We start from the raw sequence: 23,568 nt of genomic DNA, 5'->3' as shown, positions 1-23,568 counted from the left end.
CATCTTCTTTAACTAAAGATTCTCTTTGTTGTCCCTACCTCAAATATATCTTTTTGGAAAACCATTTCTGCATTTTTTATTTTTATCTGGAAATGTAATTGCAAGCCACATTATTCTAACATCAGTATTTCTGATTAGATAAAACTATGAAATGAAAATAACATACAAAGTATGATCTTCTGCTTTACACTTCTTAAATCATACAAAGCTATTCATAACAAAAAATATGACTGATTAGGTACTGATGTTGGCAATATGTAGGTACATGGGTTTAATGAGAAATGATAAAACATGTGCACTCCTCAGACCTGGTGTAACCAAGTACATTCCAATTTGTACAAGATTAATGCTTTGCCAAAAGCCATAAAAGAGTCTAAGTCTGCCCACAATGCTTTAAATACCCTGTGCTCATACATACGGATCGATTTTGCCATCTTTCTCAAATAAATAGTTTCTATATAGACTCCAAAAACTGAAACAAAGTATGCGGCCAGAAGAACCTTCAGCTGCAGCTGAGCAGAGCATGGGGCAACCAGGAGAAGCTGCATGGCCATGGCAGATCGAGGGGCTTCGTACCGACTTGGGCTGGCTTGCAGATGTTGCAACTATTAACTGAGACTGTCAACAACCGGATAACAGCTCTGTATGGGGATGGGTTCCTGATATCCTCTTTTCCTAGTCTGTCTCCCTGGTGCGGCAAAAGAACAAAAAGCCTTCTTATTATATGAAACTGCGCAGAACAGAACAGCTATACAGAGATTTAAGGAGCTTTTTCATCCGTAGATAGAAAAAGCAGTAGCCTAGCTCTTCCCTGCATTTGGTATTTGAATGGATGAAGGGAAGAGAGTTGCTATACCAGCAGTGTAAACCCAGTCGGCAAATGTAGGCAGTGCTGATAACCTTCCACTATGTCAGAAGTAAGCAGAACTTGCAAATGCTAAAAATTATTCAAGATAGCATGTATTTTAGTGGTCATTTAATGACCTTGAATTCACTGAAAAATGTAATACTAAAAATCTCTAATTGTAAAGTATATTTTTTTCTAAAACCTTTCATGATTTTATGTCCACACCACCCTTTAAAAATTCAAAATGAGAACTTTAAAACTAAAGCTATAGCACTGTTCTGTGTTTAAATCCAGATCACTGCTTGCATTTGAAATACAATCTGGAACTTCTGCATTTTTTACCAAAATATATTTCTGCCATTTCAATAGTAGGAACATCTCCCTATTCAGAATCACTGAAATAAATTTGACAGAATGATTTGAGTAATCCACAACAGACTGATAGGTAGTCAAGAGGTTGATGTGTAAATAACCGTAATGGATCAGAAAAAGAAAAGTGCGTTGGGTGGTATCAAAAACTGGAGATGCAGGAGAAATCTGAAGTTGTGACAAACTGCTATAGGATAAAAACAGGACAGTAGTATCCTCAGGATAAAGGGAAATGAAAAGACTTATAGAAAAGAGCTTTCCATCAGTAAACTATAAATTAACCTCATACCCATTGGTGAAACCAAAACTTTATTCACTCTTCAGATGCTAAAAAGCATCTCTTCAGACCCGAGCGTGTTTCCTCCTTAAAAGGTTTTATTCCACCCTGGTCACTTTTGTACCTAAAACACGGTGCCACTGGAGGCATTAGTCTATTGACTTCAGCCTACCATATACAAAGGGTTTAAAAATCCTTCTTTTTTCACAAGTCCCAGAAAATATGAGGAATAACTTGTTTTCTAAAGGTGGGAGCAGGACAAAAATCTCAAAGATGGAGGTGTTTTTAAAGTAGTGTCAGCTATAAAATGTCATTACTGGAATGCAGACATGACCTTGTCAAAGGGAGGGAGCAGTAGCGTGGAGGGTGGGATTACAGCAAGGGATAAGCAGCCTCGGCTCGGTGAGTAGGCTACTGAACTGTGGATATGTTTCACAGGGACATATATGAACAAACTGGTTATCTGGTGAAACTGAATTGGGTCAAATGCTTAACAGTTCCTATAAACTGCTCAATAGCAAATGATCCATCATAAGGAAGCCCATCCTCACTTCTACTGATTTTGTTTTGTTGTGATTATAGACAAAAGCCCCAGAAGAGAAATACAAAAGAAGCAAACCTTGCCAAAATCTATACTGGGCTTTTTTATTCAATTATGCAGATATAGATTTAGTAGCTTAATTTGGGCATTCAGTTCTGAATTATCGATCCTTTTACACAACTCTGAATTTTTTCTCTTGCTGCTATTGTTCTGAATTTCTAAAGGCAACCGTTGGTGGTCTGTGTTCACTGCTCAGCTGTTTTTCAGATGAAAAATCACCACCTAAAGTAAGGACTATTCATTACTGCTGATGGTTATCTTCTGCAGACTGAGAAAAGACAGAGAAGATGAAAAAATGGCTTTTAATTATACTAAGAAAGACAACAAATCTAGATTTAGGTGATCCAAGGAAAGGAAAAGTTCAAAATGAACGACCGCTTTTGAGGCAACTTCAGTTCAAGCATTCCTAGCATTCCCAGATGAACACTATTAACTATGCTTTATCACAAGACTGGCAAAATCTAGTACTTGCTTCTGCCTTGATTTAAAGATCCTAAGCATCCCTTGGAAAAAAATAATATTTTGACCCATTTTTACTGCAGATGGGAACATGAAAACATAAAGCAAATGTATCTAGAGGTTATATTTTTAAATCTTTTAAAATCAAGGGGGCAAAAAAAGATCATATAGTACATAGTAAAACTGATTTAGAAATCAGAGAATTATGTTCAATATGCTGCAACTTCTGTTAATCATATTAGTAATTCTCACAATTTCAAAGATAGTTTCATTATTTCAGGAAAAAGGTCAACAGAACTTCTGAAATCTTCAGGCTGGAAATCCCTACTGTCACAGGGGATATAATCTCCAGAACATGCAGACTTCAAGCTGCTTTAGGCGAGTCAGGATCTATGACTTGTATTTGCAAATAACTTAATTGTGGCCTCTTCTATTATTTACTGTTCTTCTTCTGCAGGGACAAAGTATTTTATCAGATTTATGCTATTGCCCCTCAGTGTTTCGCTCTAGTTCTCAAGTAATCAATAAGATTAGTGCTATCATCAAAATTCTTTTAAAGCTGTCACTATTATTGTCCCTTCGGTATCGTGTGAATTAGAGAACTCATTTTGCAAGATGAGAAAGCCTTCTTAAAGTTAAACTAAAAATGGATTGATTCTTTGGGACAATCAGCACAAATTTTGTCACCAAACTTCTAGTTTGGCATTAGGCACGTGTTATATCACATATAGATAACTATAAACAGATATGATTAGTAAGCTAAGCTGCTTGCCAAACACCTAAGTCTTTAAATGATATGCTGGTTAACATCACTTAAGGAAGATAGGTGACAATGCTTTTGTAGGAAGACTGCTTAAGAAAGGTAGGGTTTTGCAGTTTCAGAACTTGTTCCTGCTCTCATTAAAGTCAACGCAAAAACTTGGAGTGACTTCACTGGTACCATATCAGCTTTCTGGTTGGCAGTGCATTAGATCACCTGTTATGCAAATAATTAATATTGGCTTTATGGTACGCAAAAATGACTGATTTTTAGATGATCTGATTTTTACAATGGGAGTGAAAAATCATAGTTTGAAGGGAATGAAGGGCTGGAAAGAATGGGAAGTGGGAATGCAGAAGTAGCAACCTCCCAGTCTTTCAGGTGCGATTTGGACATGGAGATCTCAGAGAAATACAAGCTACTGTAACTGCAGAGTCAATGCAAATGTCCTAATGTCTTCATGTAATCTTTTATGGGATATTCAAGCTGTAATATCACAGATGGTACATACATACTGCTCTTTATTTCATCATATCTATACTCACATCGTGCTACAGTTACACCACACAGGAAACATTCCATACCCCTTCGTCTTGAACAGTATTTATTTTCTTTGGATACCTACTATTTTAAGGTTGGTATTTAAAACAGATGGATTAATGGCTGAGTAGCTGAGAGTAGATGTCTTCAATATGCAGAGCTGGGAAATTCCAGAGAAAAGGTAACAGAAATGATATGTGTTTTACCTTCCCTAAGCAACAAGCAGTACAGTATTTTCAGTCAATTTCTTTGCTATTATTTATAGACATACTTTTGGCCTCTCTTTACCCTACTTCTTAATTAAGGTCAAATCTTAATTCGCTTTGATAAATAAAAAGCAAAATTGGTGTTTGTTTGATTTTTTTGCATCCACTACTTCAGCCCGACTGCAACGTGGTACCCGCAGCCCGACCGCAGCCTGAGCCCGAGCAGCGCTCTGTGCCCGCTGCCGGACAGGCAGTGCGGTGCTGGCTGCTACCTTTCACCACTCTGGTCTGAAACACACACAGATTCCATGAAATCACAAGGAATGTGATTATCCAAGGATGCACAAACCAGTCTCTTACAGCCTGACAGTCTCAGTGTCTTTAAAGAAAGAGGTCAGTGTATGTGTGTTTTCCCAGGAGGTAATTAAGAATCATACTACATGTAGTAGCGGAAAAGCAAAAAAGATCCACTGGCACCAGCCTAACCACCCCCCTACTTCATGCAAGTCAATTCAGATACCATCTGCGCTCTGGGTTCATTTACCAACCTTTCTTTTCTCTTCTATTTAGTCTGTCAGTTTTTTGAAGCAGTGACCTCCTCCTCCTCATCTGGTACTAGTGACTGCACTGCTTATAGCACAGTGAGGGCCTCACCTCAATTAATTGATTTGTTTTAATTTTGCTTGAGATACAGAAAAGTCTGAATACCCTTGCCAATGACTCTACTTAAATATACCATGGAGGTAGGCTCCATTAGGTAGAGAGCAAGCAGCACATTTCCCTAGAGCTCTGCATTGCTCCATTCTGAGCCATCAAAGTCAAGCCTAAGCAATAGCTAAGGCTTGTCTGAAAGAATAAAGTGCTCATTAAAGTTAGGTACTGTTATTTTCAGTGATGCGGACATTTCTTGGCAGTGTGGTACGGGAAGCACAGGTTATTTTATCCTAAGAATAGTTCCACATGACGTCAAACTGGCAGATCTTTTAACTGCCAATACCTGGCCTTTGTAATCTGTTTATTTTAAGCACAGAGCTGTGCACTGATTTTTCACTCTTCAAAGACACTTTTGACACTGAACAAACTTACAAGAAAAATATATGAAACTACTGGCAAGTCTGTTTCACACATTCCCCTATGAATACTTTTGGAGGTGTATTTCCCTAGAAAAGGAACAAAGTATTTTACAACCCAAATTTTAAAGCCTAAATATTTATCCAAATATAGATTAGCCAAACATATTTCCCATTCTTATTCAGAACAGCGTATCTAAACACACGGAGTTTCTCAGTTGGGTATATCCTCACGCATTACATTTTATTTGACCACTTGACTTATGCCACTGCTTCCTTCTCTTAGCCTTAAAGTGAGAAAATTCAGATGAGAACCTTGGGATGTAATTAGGATTTCCTTCAGTATTTACACTTTACTCTTATTCCCCTTCCTAGTAATTCTAAAAGGTAATACAAGCAATACAAATTAACCTTCTATGCTAACCCCAACCGGAGGGGGACACAAAGCCTCCTAATACTACAGTATATACACAGTCAGACATTCCTTACTTCTTGTCATTGGTACTTGTGATGAAGACTATGAATGACTAAGAGCTTCTAACAAGATGCAGCTCTTGGCCGGACAGAACCTCCCTGACTGATCTGGAGACAGAGCTTTCTCCAGGGCTGAAACAGTGGAACGAATTCCCCCGAGGCTGAACGTCCTCACACACCTTGGAGCGCTTCCTGCTCCCAGTACAAATGCATTTTATTGACTTCAGTATCTCCAAAAAAAAAAAACAACCCTTAATGGTAATATGTTTAAGACAAACAAAAACCAGCCTGGCCAAAACAAACATTTCACTGCATACATTTTCTCTTCTGGGAAGAGGACTAGACTGAAGCACCTTGTAATTATAACATTTCAACAGTACATACTGCAGCATGTAGGTTAAATATACATAGCCTTGGCTACAACACAGAATAGAAAAAAATCATTTTTGAAAATCTGGCACTTATTTAGTTAAAGTTGCTCAAAATGTAATAAAATAATGACCCAACCATAGAAGCAAATAACAGAAGACAGATTAAAAAGAAGAAATCACAGCAGAAAGGAAAGGTAATATTAAGTGTTCGTAAGTTCCACATCTGTGGTTCAATGTGCTATCTATACTCACCTAATGCCGAGCAATCATACTGCCGACAGGCAAACTGAGCAAAGGAAGGAATTATTATCCCTGTTTTGTCTGTGGGGAACTGCAGCACGAAATGGCTGTATTACTTGCTTGTGGTCACTCAGGTAGAGCATGTGGCTGAGTTGCAAACTGAACCTTTTTTCCTGTTTTTCTGACAAATGTCTTAAATAAACCGTCGTCCCTCCAAGACTTCTGGGTTAACAGTAATCCTTCAGTATCCAGCCAATAAGCCTGCCCTGTACACCCCGTTCTCTCCATTCTTTCATCGTTATTGTTTTTCGAAATACAAACACTAGGAAGGAACCTTCCTCCCAGCTGCACTGCCTTTTTTTATTATTTACACTATCACTTCAGACACATGGCCCAACTTCTGGGCTGCATCCTCCACCGGTGTGAATCAGCGCAGTGGGAGAGTCATTCACCTGAGCAACCCCAATTACCACTACCCATCTGAGGTTATATCCCAGAGGATATCAAGAGGAATCTCTTCAAATTAATAGATGATTTCTACTTCTGTGAATAAGCTTGTCAGTGTTTGACTTCTCAATAGCGGTGCTGCTAATCAGAGTGTCTTCCACTCCATCTCACTTTCCCTGTCTGGGAGGGAAGCGTACAGACTCGATTTTCAATCAGAGCTCCACTTCTCTGCAAGCTCTTACAGAGGGGGAATTAACAACTGCTTGGAAGGACGTACCAAAGGAGACAGGACTGACCACCGCTGTCACTACCAAAACTTCTTTCCTATCATGCAGTCTCCACAAAGCTTTTTTCTTGTGATGACACTAAGTTAAAGCCATCCTTTCTTGCAGCTAGCAATATGGGAAAGCTGCTTGCCCACGGGGTAACTGCAGTTTGTTGACAGCATTATCAAGCACAAGGTGCAGCATGACTAAATTGTTGTCTGTCTACAGCATTTACAGTATCAGATGTGTCTGCAGGCTTTTCTCCAGATCCCTGGACCTGGACAGAAAGGGACAGGGTCTGATACTGCTTATCTGTGTTTAACAACTATCACTTCTCACCATGGGTATTCTTCTGTATTGCAGCATACCTCAGTGGTCAGTGCTCCTCAGTGCTCCCTGCTCCTAACTTATGAATAAATTTAGGGTATGAGAAATATGCTGAAAAGCCATACAACAGAAAGAGGAGATGAAAATGCATGACCCAAACTTCAGTCAGGTCTTTTGAACATGGCAACCTGTGAACCTTTCTTTGCTCCAGAACTTTTGCTTTCCTCTGAGTTCCTGCACATGCCTCTTATCTGTATTACTTTTGGATTTCCTCACCTGAAGCTCAGCCTTCCTGCTTGCATTAAGATAAGAGCTGTGCCCTGACAGAAGACCACTGTCAGTTCTTCCTTCTGATGAGTGCATTTTCTTTTATATTATTTGCAATACTGTATCTTTAAAAAAGTTTCAGTCTCCTGACCTTGCCTGCTGAAAGCTTTATTGCTTTTCTAACTCAGCTTTAAATTAACAGAACTTTTTCTTCATTTTCTTGTTTGTGTATCAGTTTCATTACTGCTGTCACACGGCTCTAGGGGCAGAGCTAACTAACTGCTGCATCTCTGCAAAAACCTTGCAAATCCAGTCGCACGTTCTGCCCTGGGATATATGCGTGTAATTCCTGTTGACAACGCAGTGAAAATCAATTTCATATGGTGCTGAGAACTGCAACTCCTTATGGTAGGCAGCATTTGACTCTGCAGGTTAAATGGCCATTTCTAATTCGGTAGAAAGCAGCACAGCAATATTAAAGATAGAGAAATGCAAGGAACACAAAAACAAACAATTAAGATTGTCTTCTTCATCCTGTCCACGTTTCAGAGGGCAGAGTTCATCCATTTTCCTCATCTCATGCACTTCTGGGCCATCCACCCTTCTCTGCACACAGGCTAAAATACAATGTAAACTTCAAATTCTCACCTGGAACAGACTGCCTTACCTCTTCTAACTACATTTGCTTATCCTGATTTAAGACAGGTATGGATTTGGTCCTGCGCTTCCTAGCTTCACAGAGGATACTCGCTCATTCGAGTGAGATGTGCGTGGCAGATGGCTTCGCCTGCCTTGCAGATGTCCAGCCTGGCTAGGAAGGCCTATTGCTGGGAAACAAGTGGCCGTGTCCCTCGCGTTGCTAAGGTCAGTGCCAGCAGTCTGAACAAAAAGCAAAGAAGAGTAAAACTTCAAGGTCAAGGACCCTCTTATAAAGGTTCTCTTGGCTTCAGCGGCAATTACACCTCTATAACTGAGGAAAGATCGTAGGTGTGTTTGTAAAGGGAAAAGGCTGCCACCTATTTTTCAGACCTTTTCTCTTCAGGTTACAACCTTTTCATTGGAAATAACATTGCCTGCAGTTGGCTTTCTCTGCATTTTCTTCTGCACAGTAATTTGACTAAACGGAAGGCTTCTTTTGCTGCGTTGGTATCCGTTGCACAGTTTGTAATAAGCACGTGGTTAGTCTACAGTTACTATTAAGAGAACTTGTGGGCAATGGCATAGTCAGTTAAATGCTGCTGCTGATACCAGTGAAATCTTCTCCCTACAAGTTGCATATTGTGCTGTTTGTACTGGTAACCATTGCTCCTAGCCTTTGTACAGAGCTCCAAAAAAATGACTACCCAAAGTAATAATGGCACTCTTAAAAAGTAAGTTCATTATTCACAAATTAGTTAAGTTACAGGAAAATAAGGAAAGAGTTGAGGAACATTTTCCCTCCTAAACATGAAGGCAGGAGACAGAATAAAATTGCATAAAAAAGGATTATCTTCCATTATGAGTCTTTTGGGGAAAGAGTGGAAATCTGGCTTGCAGTCTGCGTGGTGGTGTGCTTTTTCTCTAGTTGAGTAGGGAAGCTTTAGCAAATCAAGTATAACCCTGCCTGCATTTGTTAATCCCTTTATTTTAAAATACCCAGATTTTGGAAAGCCTATTTTCATAGGATTTTCAAGAAAATTTTGAAGAAAATATTCCACTCGGGCATTATTTTTTCCACCACCACTAAACCATGTATGGAAACAGTCTTCCATTATATCCAAGAACATGCCTGCTTACTTAGCAATTCAGCAGTTGTCATCCACGTCACTAAACTCTTTCCGAAAACCTAGCTCTTATTTAGCTAAAGCCGCTCAAAATGTAATCCAATAATGACCCAAGAATCTAACTGTGTAAGAATACACAAAAGATGGGTAAAAAGAGTAAATCACTTAATAAATCATTAAGTGTTTATAGGTTCTGAATTGTGGTCTTTGTGGCCAAACACTCCTTTTTGAATGATAAATTTGCTCCTGTCAGTAACATATTCCACTTCCCAAATAAGAACATTTTATTCCCTTGATTTCAAAAAAACCTTAGAGTCACATCATGTCCATATTGCGCGCACACACTGTTTGCTACGTGCATGTACCAAGAGCATGAAATGTTTCCACGTGCTGGTGACTTGCTGCCTTTCCTAAACACATAACAATCAGTTGATTTCAGAAATTTCTCTTACTTGTAGATCTTCTCACCCCTAGGAAAGTTAACATTAGGAAACATACATAGCATAAGCTGGTATTATTAAGCTAGTTGCAATATTGCTGCCTTTTTTTTTTTTTTTTTTAAATCTGGGTCTTGGTCTCCAGCATTAACAAGTGTGTGGTAGGGTTATTATAAATATATTCCTATACTAATGGACCCCTAGACATCCTAAGAAGTGAGTCTTTCTGAAAGTACTCCACTAAGCTTAGATTTAATCTCAAAACAGCTTTCTCCTTGAACTCACACTTCAGCTCTAATGTTTCTCAGCACCTCCAGACAAACCTAATTCATCATAAATCTCACATAAAAACAATGTTGCTGATTTTCTATATACAGGATAAACATTCTCTAATTTTATTCCACCTTCATTGCTAATCAGGGACAAATTCAGGAAATCTGAAATTAAAGTATTATGTTTATTTACCTTCAGCTTGCAAAAGAAGAGGGAAATGTTTGAACTTTTTTGGTGCTTCAAACCTCCATTCTTAGTATAATGAAAAAAAAAGATTGTACAGCAGCATTGACAACTACACAGCTTTCAAAGAACATCCACCTATTTACCATATAAACAGTACATTCAGATACTCAGCACACCTTCCTCTGCCTATCATTCCAGCGTCAAGCCTGCAAGTTCAAAGGTGCACTCTTTTCACCAAAAGCAGAATCCCCGTTTTCCATCCACCAAGCAATTATTTTATGAGGGAAGAATAGTGGAATTTCATTCCATTTTGAATGATCTATTGTCTGTCAGCAAAATAGAGCTGTTCTGAAAGGCATGGCCCTGCTATTTTGACATTGCTTATGTTACTGTGCTTAATTTCACAACTACCATATAAGTGAGTAATTTCAATATCTACAAAAATGCTTTTGGATGTTTCAGGGTATTTTATATCTAGACACAATCAACTTATATGACAGCAAGAGAACAAACGTATGTGCAGGACAATATGAACACCCATGGCAATGCCCGCTGCACCTAAACAACAAAATCTCCTAGCACATTTTTTTTGTTGCCCTACTGCACTCTAAACCCCTCAGTGTTATCCAGGAAAGGAGAATACCGTGAAATCTGAGGCAGACCAAACTCTCTCTGTTGGACATCAATTTAACTACCCCAGGAAACTGTCAAATTTTTTTTAATTTGTCTAGAACAGCAGAAAAAAAGATTACTCTTCTACATCCACAGCTGATCAGAGCTACGACTTTGAAAACACCATGCAGTTTCAGGGATTACTTCAGAATTAGACAGTTTAGTTCCTCAACAATAACACAGAAGACATGCACAAGTCACTGTCTGTCTATGGGAAGACTGCTTCATCTACAATACAGCTTTTCATGCTTTGCAAGTGGCCTCAGCAACATTAATGTGGCCAGTGTGTTGCCATTAAGAAAATAGATTTGTTCATCTCCACCCTACTCACATGGCACTGTGCGGAGGTAGAGATTGTCTCTTATGATCTGCTGGAGCTCGTGGTCTACCGAACCTTTCTGGAACCGTAAATTGAGGTAGTGACGAAGGTCCTTATCAACAATGCCTCCTGTCAAGGAAAAGACAAATGAAAGCATTAAAAATATATTGCTTTGACAGAAGCAATGAATCACTTGTAAAGTCTCTGGCTCATTTTCCTTCATGTTTCTGTCACCTCTCAGATGACAAAAGTGCAAAGCTTTCTAGTTAAGGCATGCAGTTGGTTTAATATCTAGTACTGATAATTATTTTACAGGTTAAAAAAGGCTAACTGATAACTGATCGGCTAAATCTGTACAGTTCAGAAAAATGTATATAGGATTATATACAGAGGTGTCAGATTTTTCTGCACAAACTGACAACATACTATCACTATTATACAACTACATACATATAAATCTATATAACACATGATTAGGTATTACACTCCCCGTGACCTTGTACCAATTTCCCACCAATTTATTAAATGCAAAATTCTTGGTTCAGAGTGTCTCGATTTGAAATGTTCAATGCTTTCACTCCAAATATAATCAGAATAAAATGCAGCTAAAATAGTTATCAGCTGCACTTAATGATCTTACAAATACCATATAATCTTTTGTCATATTTATTTGCAATGGTGCTCACATCTGAAAAAGTCAAGTAGCAAACAAGGGAACATATTTTATCTCTACCATTGAAAACAGTCATTAGTAATATAACATCTCAGCATAACACTGCAAACATATGTGGAAAAAAGAACTGAGTTAAAAATCATCTCTGCCAATTTTATGATAACTTTAGGACAAAACAACTTTAAGCATTGTTCAGCTAGTGGGTGCATCATTTTCCATTATTAAAGGCAGATATATAAATCAAATCCAACATGATTAATAAACATTTCCAGATATAGCTCCCCTTCATCTCGTTTAACCTGGAGCATGGATCATGTTTATAATTATGGGAAAAAGTCTATAAATAACTGCATTGCTTCCTTCTCTGAAATTCTGTCATAAGAAAAATATAGAAAATCATTATTACACTAAGCTCTGACATATATTCCCAAGATGAAAAATTGCAATCTGATAGATTTCTAACTTGTTGCTTCATACGTTCAACCTTAAATCATCTTTTCAAATGCATTTGCTATTGAACCTCTGCCAAAAGTCTCCTGACTTGGACTATATAAAGATTTTCCTGCAAAAAGGAACAAACAACATTCCCACCTAATTATTTCTATTCTATTGAAAGTCACTGCACACCACAAATGGTAATAAATTAAAATATATTTCTCCTTACAGCTATTCCTATTTATCTGCCCATTGCAAGTTGATAATCTTATTATTGCTGCTTTTGTCAATAACTTCAAAACCTTTTTGTTCCAGGTTTATAAAAAGCTTACAAATAAATTCTGTCATCTTTACCTACAGGCAAAAAGCAGCAGACTTTCCTAATCAAAAAAAGGAAAAAAACAACAAAACCCTGTATTCATAACAGACACAAGAAAATACCTGTGTGCAAGGTTCCCAGATGCTCACAACTTCCATACAGATCTCTATTATTCCAGGATCGAAGCTGAGCTACTCAGTCCGCTACTTTGGTACCACAAACCCTGCTTCTCCCGATGCAGACCAGATCACTACTCCTGCTAATTTTTTACCAGATTTCAGAGCACGCAAGGGCTAGAGGAGGCTGCAGAGAGCCGCTCTGCTCCCGACTGGAATTAGCTGTCCTTCCTTAGTGGCTGCAGAGAGTAAAGGTCCTGCAGCTCTTGCTCTTCTTGCTCTAATATACAGAACATGCCCAGTGATGCAGATGCTTTCTGGCAGCCTGAGAAAATGCCAGCTCGAGAACAACAGCTGTAGCCTGCCCAGTGACATAAACCTGAATCACTCAACTTATGACATAAGTAAGTTTAGGAACCTACAAAAAATTTCTGACCTTCAAAGTGTGTTTTTTAGCTTCACCCTTTTTCCTTAAACACAGCCGTTTACTTCACCAGGTGGTAATAAATGCACTAACACATCCTAAACATTCCACGAAAAGCATCAGCCAATATTTTTGGCAAAATGCATATTTCAAACTGGAGTTTAAAAATGTATATTTATAATAGAAGGTGACTACAGCCTTTGATTTACTACATACAGATTTTAAAAGCTGAAGTTTGTACCAGCAGTAGGACTTATACACGGTGCAGGAGAAAAAAATATCAGCATCCTAGCTCAAGTTAAATATATCAAAATTTTCCTGAGAGCTGAGTATATTCTGCAAGATGACCAAAGTCTATTTTAAGGAACAGTCAGATGAACTACGGACAGCATATGCACAATTGGCAATTTTCCCTTTTTGAAAGTCATTCTGTGCTCTGCTTTATCTGAGATTTTGCATTTCTTTAGGCATATGATACTCTTTTTCTGAGTCTGGTATAACAATGAATTTTTCACTCTGGAAGGCTGAAACCATAAGATAGGCAGTTCTACAGCCTTGACAAGCAGATGCAAAGGCCCCCACCCTAATTGTCATTCTTCTGCTTTACTCCCCTAAAAAGCTTTGTTGTTTTACCTGCTGCTTGTCAAAAGCATACTTTATTTCTCTCCAGATGTGCTTTCTAGATCTTTATAATGCTGGGACATGTGCTTTTGAGCAGCCTGATCCTCTTGAAGTACAAGATCTAACATCGGTCATGCACTAGTATGGGGCCCTAAGACTTTTTGCAAGAAACTATACTGATTCACAAGAATGTAAAACAGCTTTGATTTAACAGCAGTAAATTAGATCTCAAGTTATGTATGATAAAAATGAAGAATAACATGAGAAGAAGAGGAATAATAATAGGATGATGTCCTTCAAAAGGCTGAAATAAGAGATTGAAAATGTTATCAGTTGGTTTGTTTTGGAAGGAAAAAAGAAACTTTGTGATGTTGTCAAAAAGTACAAAGAAAGAGGAGTGATAAGAGAGAAACAGTCACTCTTTTTACAGGAAAGTAGCAATATTCCACTATTTAGTGGTGCCATCCAACACCTTCAGATGATTGTCTGGTACCCAGGACTGACCAGGCCTCCATACAATTCAACTTCTGTTATTTTTTCTTTCCACAGTACATTTAAGACTACTGAGATGATGAATAAATACTGCCATGAGCATAAACCCACAGTTCCTGTTGTTCACCTGCCATAGCAGCCTCAGAAAGCTGCTGGATGCAGAAGCAACGTTGCAGAGAGCCGTCATGCTGTTGGGTCAGATGCCGGTGCGACCACAAGCCCCACGATGCCCAACGGGGCAGCTCACAGGGAGGATGAGCTCAAAAGTTGCTTCACTAGGGCTGCATCCCATGCACCTCGCGTGAGAGCAAAAGGAAGAGCTACCATGTGTCAGGGTTTGGAAACCCAACGCAGAAATTGCAATTAAAAAAGTTCCTTGACCGCTGCCATGGGAGGAGTCTGACTCTGTATACAGAGTTTTTGATGGCTTGCAGCCATGCAGGGTGGGTTTTTCTCCTGGCTTAAGGCCTTTAGTGTGTTTCAGTTCCATTTCACTCCAGTGAATCCCATTGCTTTGCTTGCTGGGAAATATAGGACATGAATTAAATACTTCCAGTAATGATCTCTTTCTTAACGTATGTCTGTTTTAGGTGCAGCTACCAATCATGATGGCAAACCCATAACCATGACTGAATTTGATTCTACAGATTATAAAATTAGATACACTTGGTTGAACTAAAAACTGCTCTGTTTGCATGTTTTACTCATGAATTTAATGAGCAAAGTATATCTTTTTATAGTGTTTTAATATATTTCTGTCAAGTTTCTTTCCCTTCTCAAAAACTAGTAGCAAAGCCCAATTGGAAAAGAAATACAATAAAAAGCACACATACAAAAGGATATTAAACAGTTTGTAGCTCATTAAAAGATTCAAAACTGGAGAGGATAATTGCCGTTTCCAAGAAAATGACAAAGATAAATGGAAGGAGGTTTACAATTTTCTTTAGCCCTAAATATTTTAAGTGGTTTTTGGTAACTTTCCACTTGGTAACCCATAGATGCTGCAGATGGAGTACATTCTTGAATTTTATTTTTCAGTGAAGGACTACTTGCAAAACATTAACATCCCTCTTGTTGTCCTCACAATGTTAGTTCTAAACATTTTATTTCTTACCCTTATCACAATTTTTATAGTTATAACTTCTCTACAGACATTTCCAAGAGTGTTCATGCATTACTATTTTCTCACCTTATATCCCAACCTTTCAGTGAAGTGACTTCAGAAAACCTGGTATGGCAGGTTATTTGCTTTTGAACAGTATAATCAATTGCATCTCAGCCATGAATAATTTGCCTTGGAGATTTTATTTACTGGGATTAGAATTGAAAAGATTTCAGGTTCCCTAAGTTCTATAAGTACTCCTGGTTAGAAAAGTCTATGAGTAAGCAAGTCTTTTATGTGCAGATTTGCATCTCTACATGACCTATGACCCTCAGAAGAATAAAGGTACTTTCCTTAGGATCTTACTTAGGATCTCTACCTCGTGAAAATAGAGAAGCTCATAGTCCTAGTGTGTGTAAACTACCTCCCCTCTTCTGTCATCCTACCTGTGTCAATCTGTCTCCCCTTGTTTTCAACAAGCTTCCACTTTTGCCTGCAAATCATTAAACAGGTATTTGGCAAGGGTAAATGGCTTGGCTGAACTGGCTTCAGAAGGACTCTACTATTGGAGAATCTCACCCCAAATATTTATTCAGGTGTTACCTGGCACAGTATATTACTAATACAATATGCCTCTGTGCACATCTGAGAATAGCTCAAGCACTGTGCACCTCTTTGGTGGAACACTTGCTGTTTGCTGCACACCAGACTAATTTCTCCTTCACCATTCACAGATGATTCAAACTGACCTTTCAGCCACTAAACTGAATGGGAGTGACCTGACTTCTTTAAACCAGGTTTCATGACTATCTGGTTTATTAATTCTATTAATTCTCTACTAATGAGATGAAAAAGTCTTTAGATGAAAGTGGCTGGAAGAAATTTTTTGTGATTCTCTCTCCAAGATCTATCAACAAAATCAAGGCCATCATAAATAAAAAGCTGCATATATGGTCGAATTCCTCAGTTTTGATTATTTTTGGAAATGGTCCAATGAGAATTCAGAATACCTGAAATTATCCTACAGCACCCCTCTCAGTGATCCCCGTCAATTCAGTGATACCATGCCCGTTTATCTACCGGCATCGCTATGACTCCTTTCATTCTGGCATGCAAGGCCTAACCTGAGGGGATCTCCAGTTCTCCCCCTTCTGGCCTCTTCTCGAGGTCCGTGCAGCTTTCGTGGGGCATACGCGGGGAAATCAGCAAAGCAAGCTTGAACAGTCACCAGGGCAGGCAGAACCTAACTGCGACAGGACCGCAGGGTCAGCCAGGATGCTGAAGTACGTCTGCCTAGGCACGCTTCTCTTAGCAAGCTCCCTACGGTGCCTGAAAAGTTTTTAGATGTAAAAGAATATTAACTAGAATACTTAACTGCCACATCCTGTCTTCTCTCAAAGTTTCTTTCCCCCTCTCAGCAGCAGAACAACTTTGCCCTCCCTTAAGGCTTCCACCTAACACCAGGACCATAACACAGAGAGGTAAAGTACGTCCACCACACACACATTTTTACACAAGCCAAGCTTATCATAAAATTCAAAAAAAGAAAAAACCTTAAGAAGACATTGATTAAAGAGGAGCTGATGTTTAACATTACTCATATGAATTGGTAGTGTTTGTAGTACAGACAATACTTTTAAAACAAATGTAGTATGTTTTACTTTAGCGTATGATTAATAAAGATGTCATGCATTTAACATTTTAGTACCAGTATGAGATGATTTGCTTTAGTGCTTTTTAAAACTAATATAAGTAACAAAAAAAAAAAAAAAATCAGTTTTAAGAGAGGATATGAAAATTCCAAAGTAATATCAAAACTCTCTGTTGGATTTTAGAAAGATTCATTATTACAATATAGCCTACAGCTAAGCCTATTATTTAAAGGAAATTATTCTCAACAAACTTATCTAATACTCAGAGGAGCATAAAGATGAATGTTGGCATTTCACTGATCATTTTATACTGGGCATATTAAACCCTGGAATTTACTTGAGGCTTCCATGTAAAATACATAATCACTGTAACAATATTCTGAAGATAGTACAACAAACACTTTAGTAAATTGTAATAAACATGTATTAAATTCCAGTCACCAACTGAAGATTATGCATTCATTTTTAAAGCTTTTCTATCCCCAGATTAAACTCTGTAGGTCTTCTTCAAACGTCTGCCTGTCTTCCACCACTACCTTCAGCCAAGTCTGCCATCAGACTTCTTATCTGGCAAGTCTCAAAATGTCAGGGGTGAGCTATCATCTCTGTAGGATCTGTAGTAAGATGAAGTGTGACAGACAACCAAGAGGGAATTATGCAGGAAAATTAAGACTTCTCAGGAAGAAAATTATTTTCTTTCATACTTGGGACAGTTCCAATAATTTCATGATCCTTTACTGGAGAGGTAAATAAAGTCTTTGGGAAAACACAGATCCCGTGGTTCTTATATGTACATATATGGTGAAGGACATTTTGAGATATAGCTTGTTAATGGGGAAATGGCCTCCTTTTTATAGCCTATTTTTTAGAAGTATTTTAGAAGCATTTCCTTTTCTCTTTGCATATGGATTATGATATTACTAATCTTTTTGCTTATTATATTATATTACCTATCATATATATACATATTATATATATCGCATGTACACTTTTATTTCTGTCTTTAGAGATATCCTTTGATTTCTCCCTCCTAGCATTTTTAAATTTAAAGATTTATAATAAAGAATTCTGTAAGTGTTGAGCTTATAGGATAAACTTCATAGGGTTGGTACTATACACGGATAATAGATTGTATTAAAAAAATTAGCCAAATACTTAATGAATAATTCTCTTTAAAGAACCTGGACAGCATTAATTTTTGGAGAGGGAGTCACCTGAACCGAACCTGTACCTTGTCTCAGACAGCTGAATCTCAGATCTTACTAAAACAGTAGATTTCCAGTCGTCACGGCTACAGAAACAGCCTTCCGTGGTGAAACCGGAGGCATCATCATCTTCCAGAGTTTGCCAGCAGCAGGAAACATTGCCTTAGAGATGGGAGCTTCCCTGCTAACCTCAGAGAACTGCCTTTTAACAAGTAAAAACACGTTGTTGCTTTGCTATTTAGAGGGACTTCACTTTGGACCTTTCAGTTAATTGACTGCCCAGCACAATGAGGGATTCAGTTCTTGATTGGAGTCTCTGGGAAATACTGTGATATAAATGGTTGGTAAAAAAAGCCAAGCTGTATTTCATGTAATTCAGAGAACAGTTTGGGCCACTCTGCTTTCAGAAGAATTATATTTGATTGCATGTTTTAGTTAGCAGATGGATAAACAAAGAAACGAAGATGCTTCAATGTGCTGCTTCTTCTCTACAAAGGCTCTCTGGAAATGAACTGCCATCTAATCTAGTTTTAAAACACACTAAAGCAACAATTCTGAATTATGGAACAAAACTGTTTGTAGGTGCCTCCAGAATACCAGTGATTTGACTGATAACTTCAACATAAACATTAATAATTGCTACTGAGATATTTAAAAGACTGTAATTGTTCCTACAAGACTTACTACAAGGAAAATAATTACCTCTACAGATGTTTTTGACAAACACTACATTTTAAGGGATTATAAATTCACTTATGAAGTATGTCAAAAATCATAGTCTCAGTTTGCACAGTCAGTCAGAGCCCAGCAATATCTGCAACGACAGCTGCCTCATCTTGAAATTTGAATGGATTTGCAGAAGACCTATTTCAGATAGGTCTGTATTTAGTATGGTTAGGCAATATGGTGTGCCAGTGCAAGCCTGGCATTCAGACACTCCCACTCATAGAAATCTCCCTCATTTGGACAAAGGGTATCACACCAGGGCCTGAATCTGCTGAGGACCACTCTTTGCTATGTTACCTGACTTCCATATACAGATCCCCAGAAAGTGACAGAAGGCCTAGAAAGCTCCCAAGTGAGTTCAACAAGAACAGCTGCAATAGGAAACTAAAACATCTTACAGATAGTCTTCTAAAGACAGAATCCCCTTAGAAAATGGATGGCACAGAAAGCTGAACACCCACAGAAATCACTTAACCAGAGCCTATCAGTGCTAAAAATATTTGAATAAAACCGATAAGGCTGTTTTAGCTTCAGAGAGACATTTATGTTTTTATTCAGGCTGGATATATTGCCAGGAAGCTGTTTTGAATTTTAGGAAAATCCATGCTAGCCATAAATGTCCAAACAGACCAATTAACCAAGGGGAAAAGATCACAACGATATAAGAAGTTTATTTTTTAATCAAAGTACACCAGAATATTAACTTTCATATGCATTTATTTGGAAAAATAGCGCTTCTCTTTGTGTGCTGCTTACTGACACGCTCATTAGAAAAATACACTCACAAACTGACTCATCTGGAAAAGCTCAAATGCAGCATTTATCTCTAATGAATATTAACAGTGGCACGTGGGGTTCAATCATTCTGTCTCGGTACAAATTATGCCTCATTGTGTCAGTTTAATTCCCTGGGCTGTAAGGGTGAGCCACCTAACAGAGAAACCCCACTGCCTATCCTGAGTTCCGCCTGGTGGAGAAGCTACCACAAAGCTCACAACACCTCTAGCAGAAAGATGTTCACACAGTTCTCCTCAGGCAACAGCCACCTACATCTCACCGGTAGCCACCAAAGCCACCTCTGTTTTCCACATCCAGAGCCTTTACGGTCCTCTCTGGGCTCTTCTTTCTCTGGGTGGTCGCCTCCCAAAAGCCTATGCTGAGAGCTACACAGACCATCAGTCTCATTGCTTTGCAATGGGTAAAACCATCTGTTCTTAAAAGGAGACAGCAGTTGCTCCGCACCTTTAATGGAAAAGTAACTGTTCTGTTTAATACTCCTAAGAATACAGCAAGAAGATGGCTGTTCATCTACACAAATGTTCTTTTCCTGTAATACTCTTCAGTTTTATCTCCTTTGCAGAAGACAGTTGAGATGGAACTTAGTTTGAGGCTTGACAATTATTTGAATAAAATATGAAAGCCTGGATAGGAATAGAGTAGCACAGTTTAACCAGACTTGAATTATTTGAAAGGTATTCTACTTAAATCATAGCTGCACAATTTTAATTGCTTGAGATAGAGACTTATTTTCCTTATTTCTGGAAATAATACTGCCATATTAATAGGCTCTGCATTGTGTGCTGACATTCTGTAAAAAGAGGAAGATTAATCTGGGTAAGAAATCCAAGTAACGCGCAATTTATGAGAGGATGCAAACTCACAGAGGCTACCATTGTATGAGTTCTAATAATAGTTACAAAATGTGATTTAGGTTGGTATCTGAGCCATGGGAGTCGAGTTTTTTTAAACTCTTTACAGCGTATCAGTCTAAACCCATAATGTGCTGTGAAAAATCACTATCATAATACATTACTTCCTGGCTTTCTGATAGATCGTTGCATAAATACCAGAACACCATTTTACAGACTTTGTACTGATAAAACTGAACAAGTGCAAACTGTATCTGCAATAGATAAGCTGAACTTTCAAAGCACAGTACACAAAATTATTGCTAATCCCTGAGACAGGAATTGCATGTATACATCCTCAGATACATATCCTTTACCCCAAAAACTCTTTTCCTGCATCAAGTTTCCTGGTATTCACATCAAGTCAAAACGAGAGTAAAACACTAAAAATATGAAATGGGAGCTGTTTCACAATAATGAGAAATTAAGACAACACAAAACATGCAAATAATCATAAGGCTAAGAAGACGTCCTCCAGCTTTATATACAGCACATAACAACGGGAATTAACTGAAGCAGCCCCCTTAGACTGTTTCATTTCAGTGTGGTGTTCCCTTCATCTTTAAGTCCATGGTGATACCATCTTGCAGCCACCCCACAAGTTAATTAGGGTTGTACCCAGTCAGTAACGGAAGAGGAAATTCCCAAGCACGTGTAACCAAAATTGAAGTGGTGCTGCAGATTCAGCAAGTGACGCTCTCCTTTGCAAGGCAAGGACGAAGGCTTGCCTCTGCAGACCGAGGGCGCAGGACCAGGAGATGGACTATTCAGTCCTCGTAGAAGAGCACTGCAGAGTGGTGATACACAATTCACATGCTCCACACTAAGAAAACTGCATTTCAGACACGAGGAAAGAGCAGATGAAGTTTGTGAAGTGTTTGGCATTCTCTGGCATGAAAGCTGCAATACTGATTGAACTAACAAATGAATCGAGAAATAACTAGACAAGCAGGGGTCACAACATTTAGAGCTTCACAAAAAACTGCACTGTTAATCCTACTGAAACTGTAGCATACTTTAAACATTTAGCATAGCTAAATATTATTCAGGTTTTCTTTTTGCACTGGTTTGAGAATTGGAGCCTTTCACCAAAAAGAAGTTTTCTTTCCCTGCTTGGGAAGTGCATTCTCTTTAAGACATCCGGGATGTTTAAATATCACATAGGTGGCTGTTAGAAAAAAAATTTCAAAAATATATAAGAAGATGGAAACAACACACAATTTCACTATAAAACTAATGTTAAAAGAAGGTAGATAATAGCTAGAAAAATCTGTAACAAAACCAGTCTCTACTGTTTAAAATGATTGTAGAACAAGCCACAGTAAAACTATTCTCTTTCTTGAAGGCAGCTAAAACTCATAATTCACTGTTTGCGCAGCCTCATAAAATTAATAATCTTGTAAGATTAATTAATAATTAATAATAATGCTTAATAGAATGGTATTAAGAATAGATCTGAGTTTATGAAAGAAAAGTGAAGGTATAAATTAACCAAGGAGTTTGTTAGGTTTTGAAGAAAGGTTGAAAAAGGTTCTAATTTGTTAGTGACAGTATCTTTTATCGTGTCAAAGTTATTAGCTATTGTAGCACAACAGCATGACAGATGGAGCCTTTTACCACACCACAAAACTCATCCAAAGTATTTTCTGGCGCAATCCATCACATTAGTCAAGCTTGAAAGATGTACAGTAAAAGTACAATCAAAGCAGTGTAAATTTTGGTAAAATGTTGAATCATACTTCAGTATGAAAAATTAAACCGAAGTTGCTGCGCTTTCAAAAGTATTGTGCATCACCATGCATCGGGGGTTGCTGGGAAACGTTATTAGAAAACTTTCTTTCACATTTTACCCTACTTATGCGTTACTGAAATCCAGCAGTAGTCTTCATAGGATCATTCAGCTACAGGTATCAGGACCTTTCAGACTGTAAGAGGAGCTACAGTTCTGGGTCAAGCTCTTGGCAAGGGTTTTGCAAAGATGAAGAAGAAGCAATGGGCCTGGCGCTGGCGCCCAGCCGGGCGGGCGGCTGCAAGGCGGCACAGCGGGCATCCGCCCTCCAGCCCGGTCTCCGGATCACTGTCCTTGAGGACAGGATTCGTGCGCTCCCCCTCTTCATTTTCCCTATATCTAAAGAAAATCTTCCTCCTTGTTTCACAGATAAGCTGGCAAGATAAAAAACAAACAAACAACTAAACACCAAATAAAACGGAGAGATTTGTAGACAACCAAGCATATCATCATCTGTACGTACTTGCTGCTGGCAGTGTTTTCTGTGTGGTGACAATACCATTCGTCACTTCTAGGCAGCGATACTGAACACACAAACTCATGTATCTGTATCAGCCAACAAAACCACAGGCCCAGCACACGGAGACACGGCAGCTTCAAATTAGTTTGTTCTCAGACAGCTACAAAAATATCTTTAATTTTTTTAATTAAAAGTGAAATTCTACACAATGTCACTCAACAAGCACTTTCAAATTATCGTGTGTTGCTAAGCCCAGGCAATAAAGCAATCTCTTTGGGCAAGCAAGGCTACTTTTTACGTTGTATGGCACTTTAGCATAAAGACTGAGCTTGGTTTTAGAGCAGTGAACCAGCTGCTCAGTGCAAGAAGAAGCTGTTATATTCTGGGACAGTCTCAGTTGGTTATCTGAGTCCCCTCGTGTTGATCTAATTAGCGCTGCCGGAGCACATAAATGGTTGAAAAAGACGCTGCGCATTGTGCAAAATTACATTGTGCAAAACATGCATGCTTACATAATACGTTTCAACAAAGAAATCAAATGTCCCGGTTCCCACGAGCTTCGGGCGGGCAGATGGTGGGCACTCCAGCAAGCTCACGCACTTGCCGGCGGCGAAGTGATGCCCTCCGCCTCCAGGGAAGAGGCTGCTGCTGCTGCACTGCTCTAACGCCCCAGCTTGCTGATCCACGGAACAAAA

At 38.6% G+C, this 23,568-nt stretch overlaps 1 protein-coding gene across 9 annotated transcripts in view; it reads right to left on the bottom strand.

Annotated features, from left to right (window-relative positions):
- Window positions 1–23,568, bottom strand: part of MAGI2 (membrane associated guanylate kinase, WW and PDZ domain containing 2) — a 743,930-nt gene that overhangs the window by 506,137 nt on the left and 214,225 nt on the right. For all 9 annotated transcript variants that reach the window (XM_064505113.1, XM_064505115.1, XM_064505117.1 and 6 more), the window contains exon 2: window positions 11,184–11,300. In XM_064505113.1, coding sequence (XP_064361183.1) covers window positions 11,184–11,300 — 117 coding nt within the window. The remainder of the gene's footprint in view (window positions 1–11,183; window positions 11,301–23,568) is intronic.

Source organism: Dromaius novaehollandiae, chromosome 1 (assembly GCF_036370855.1).
Source record: "Dromaius novaehollandiae isolate bDroNov1 chromosome 1, bDroNov1.hap1, whole genome shotgun sequence".
Classification (NCBI taxonomy): domain Eukaryota; kingdom Metazoa; phylum Chordata; class Aves; order Casuariiformes; family Dromaiidae; genus Dromaius; species Dromaius novaehollandiae.
This window is presented reverse-complemented; position numbering and strand designations above follow the sequence as displayed.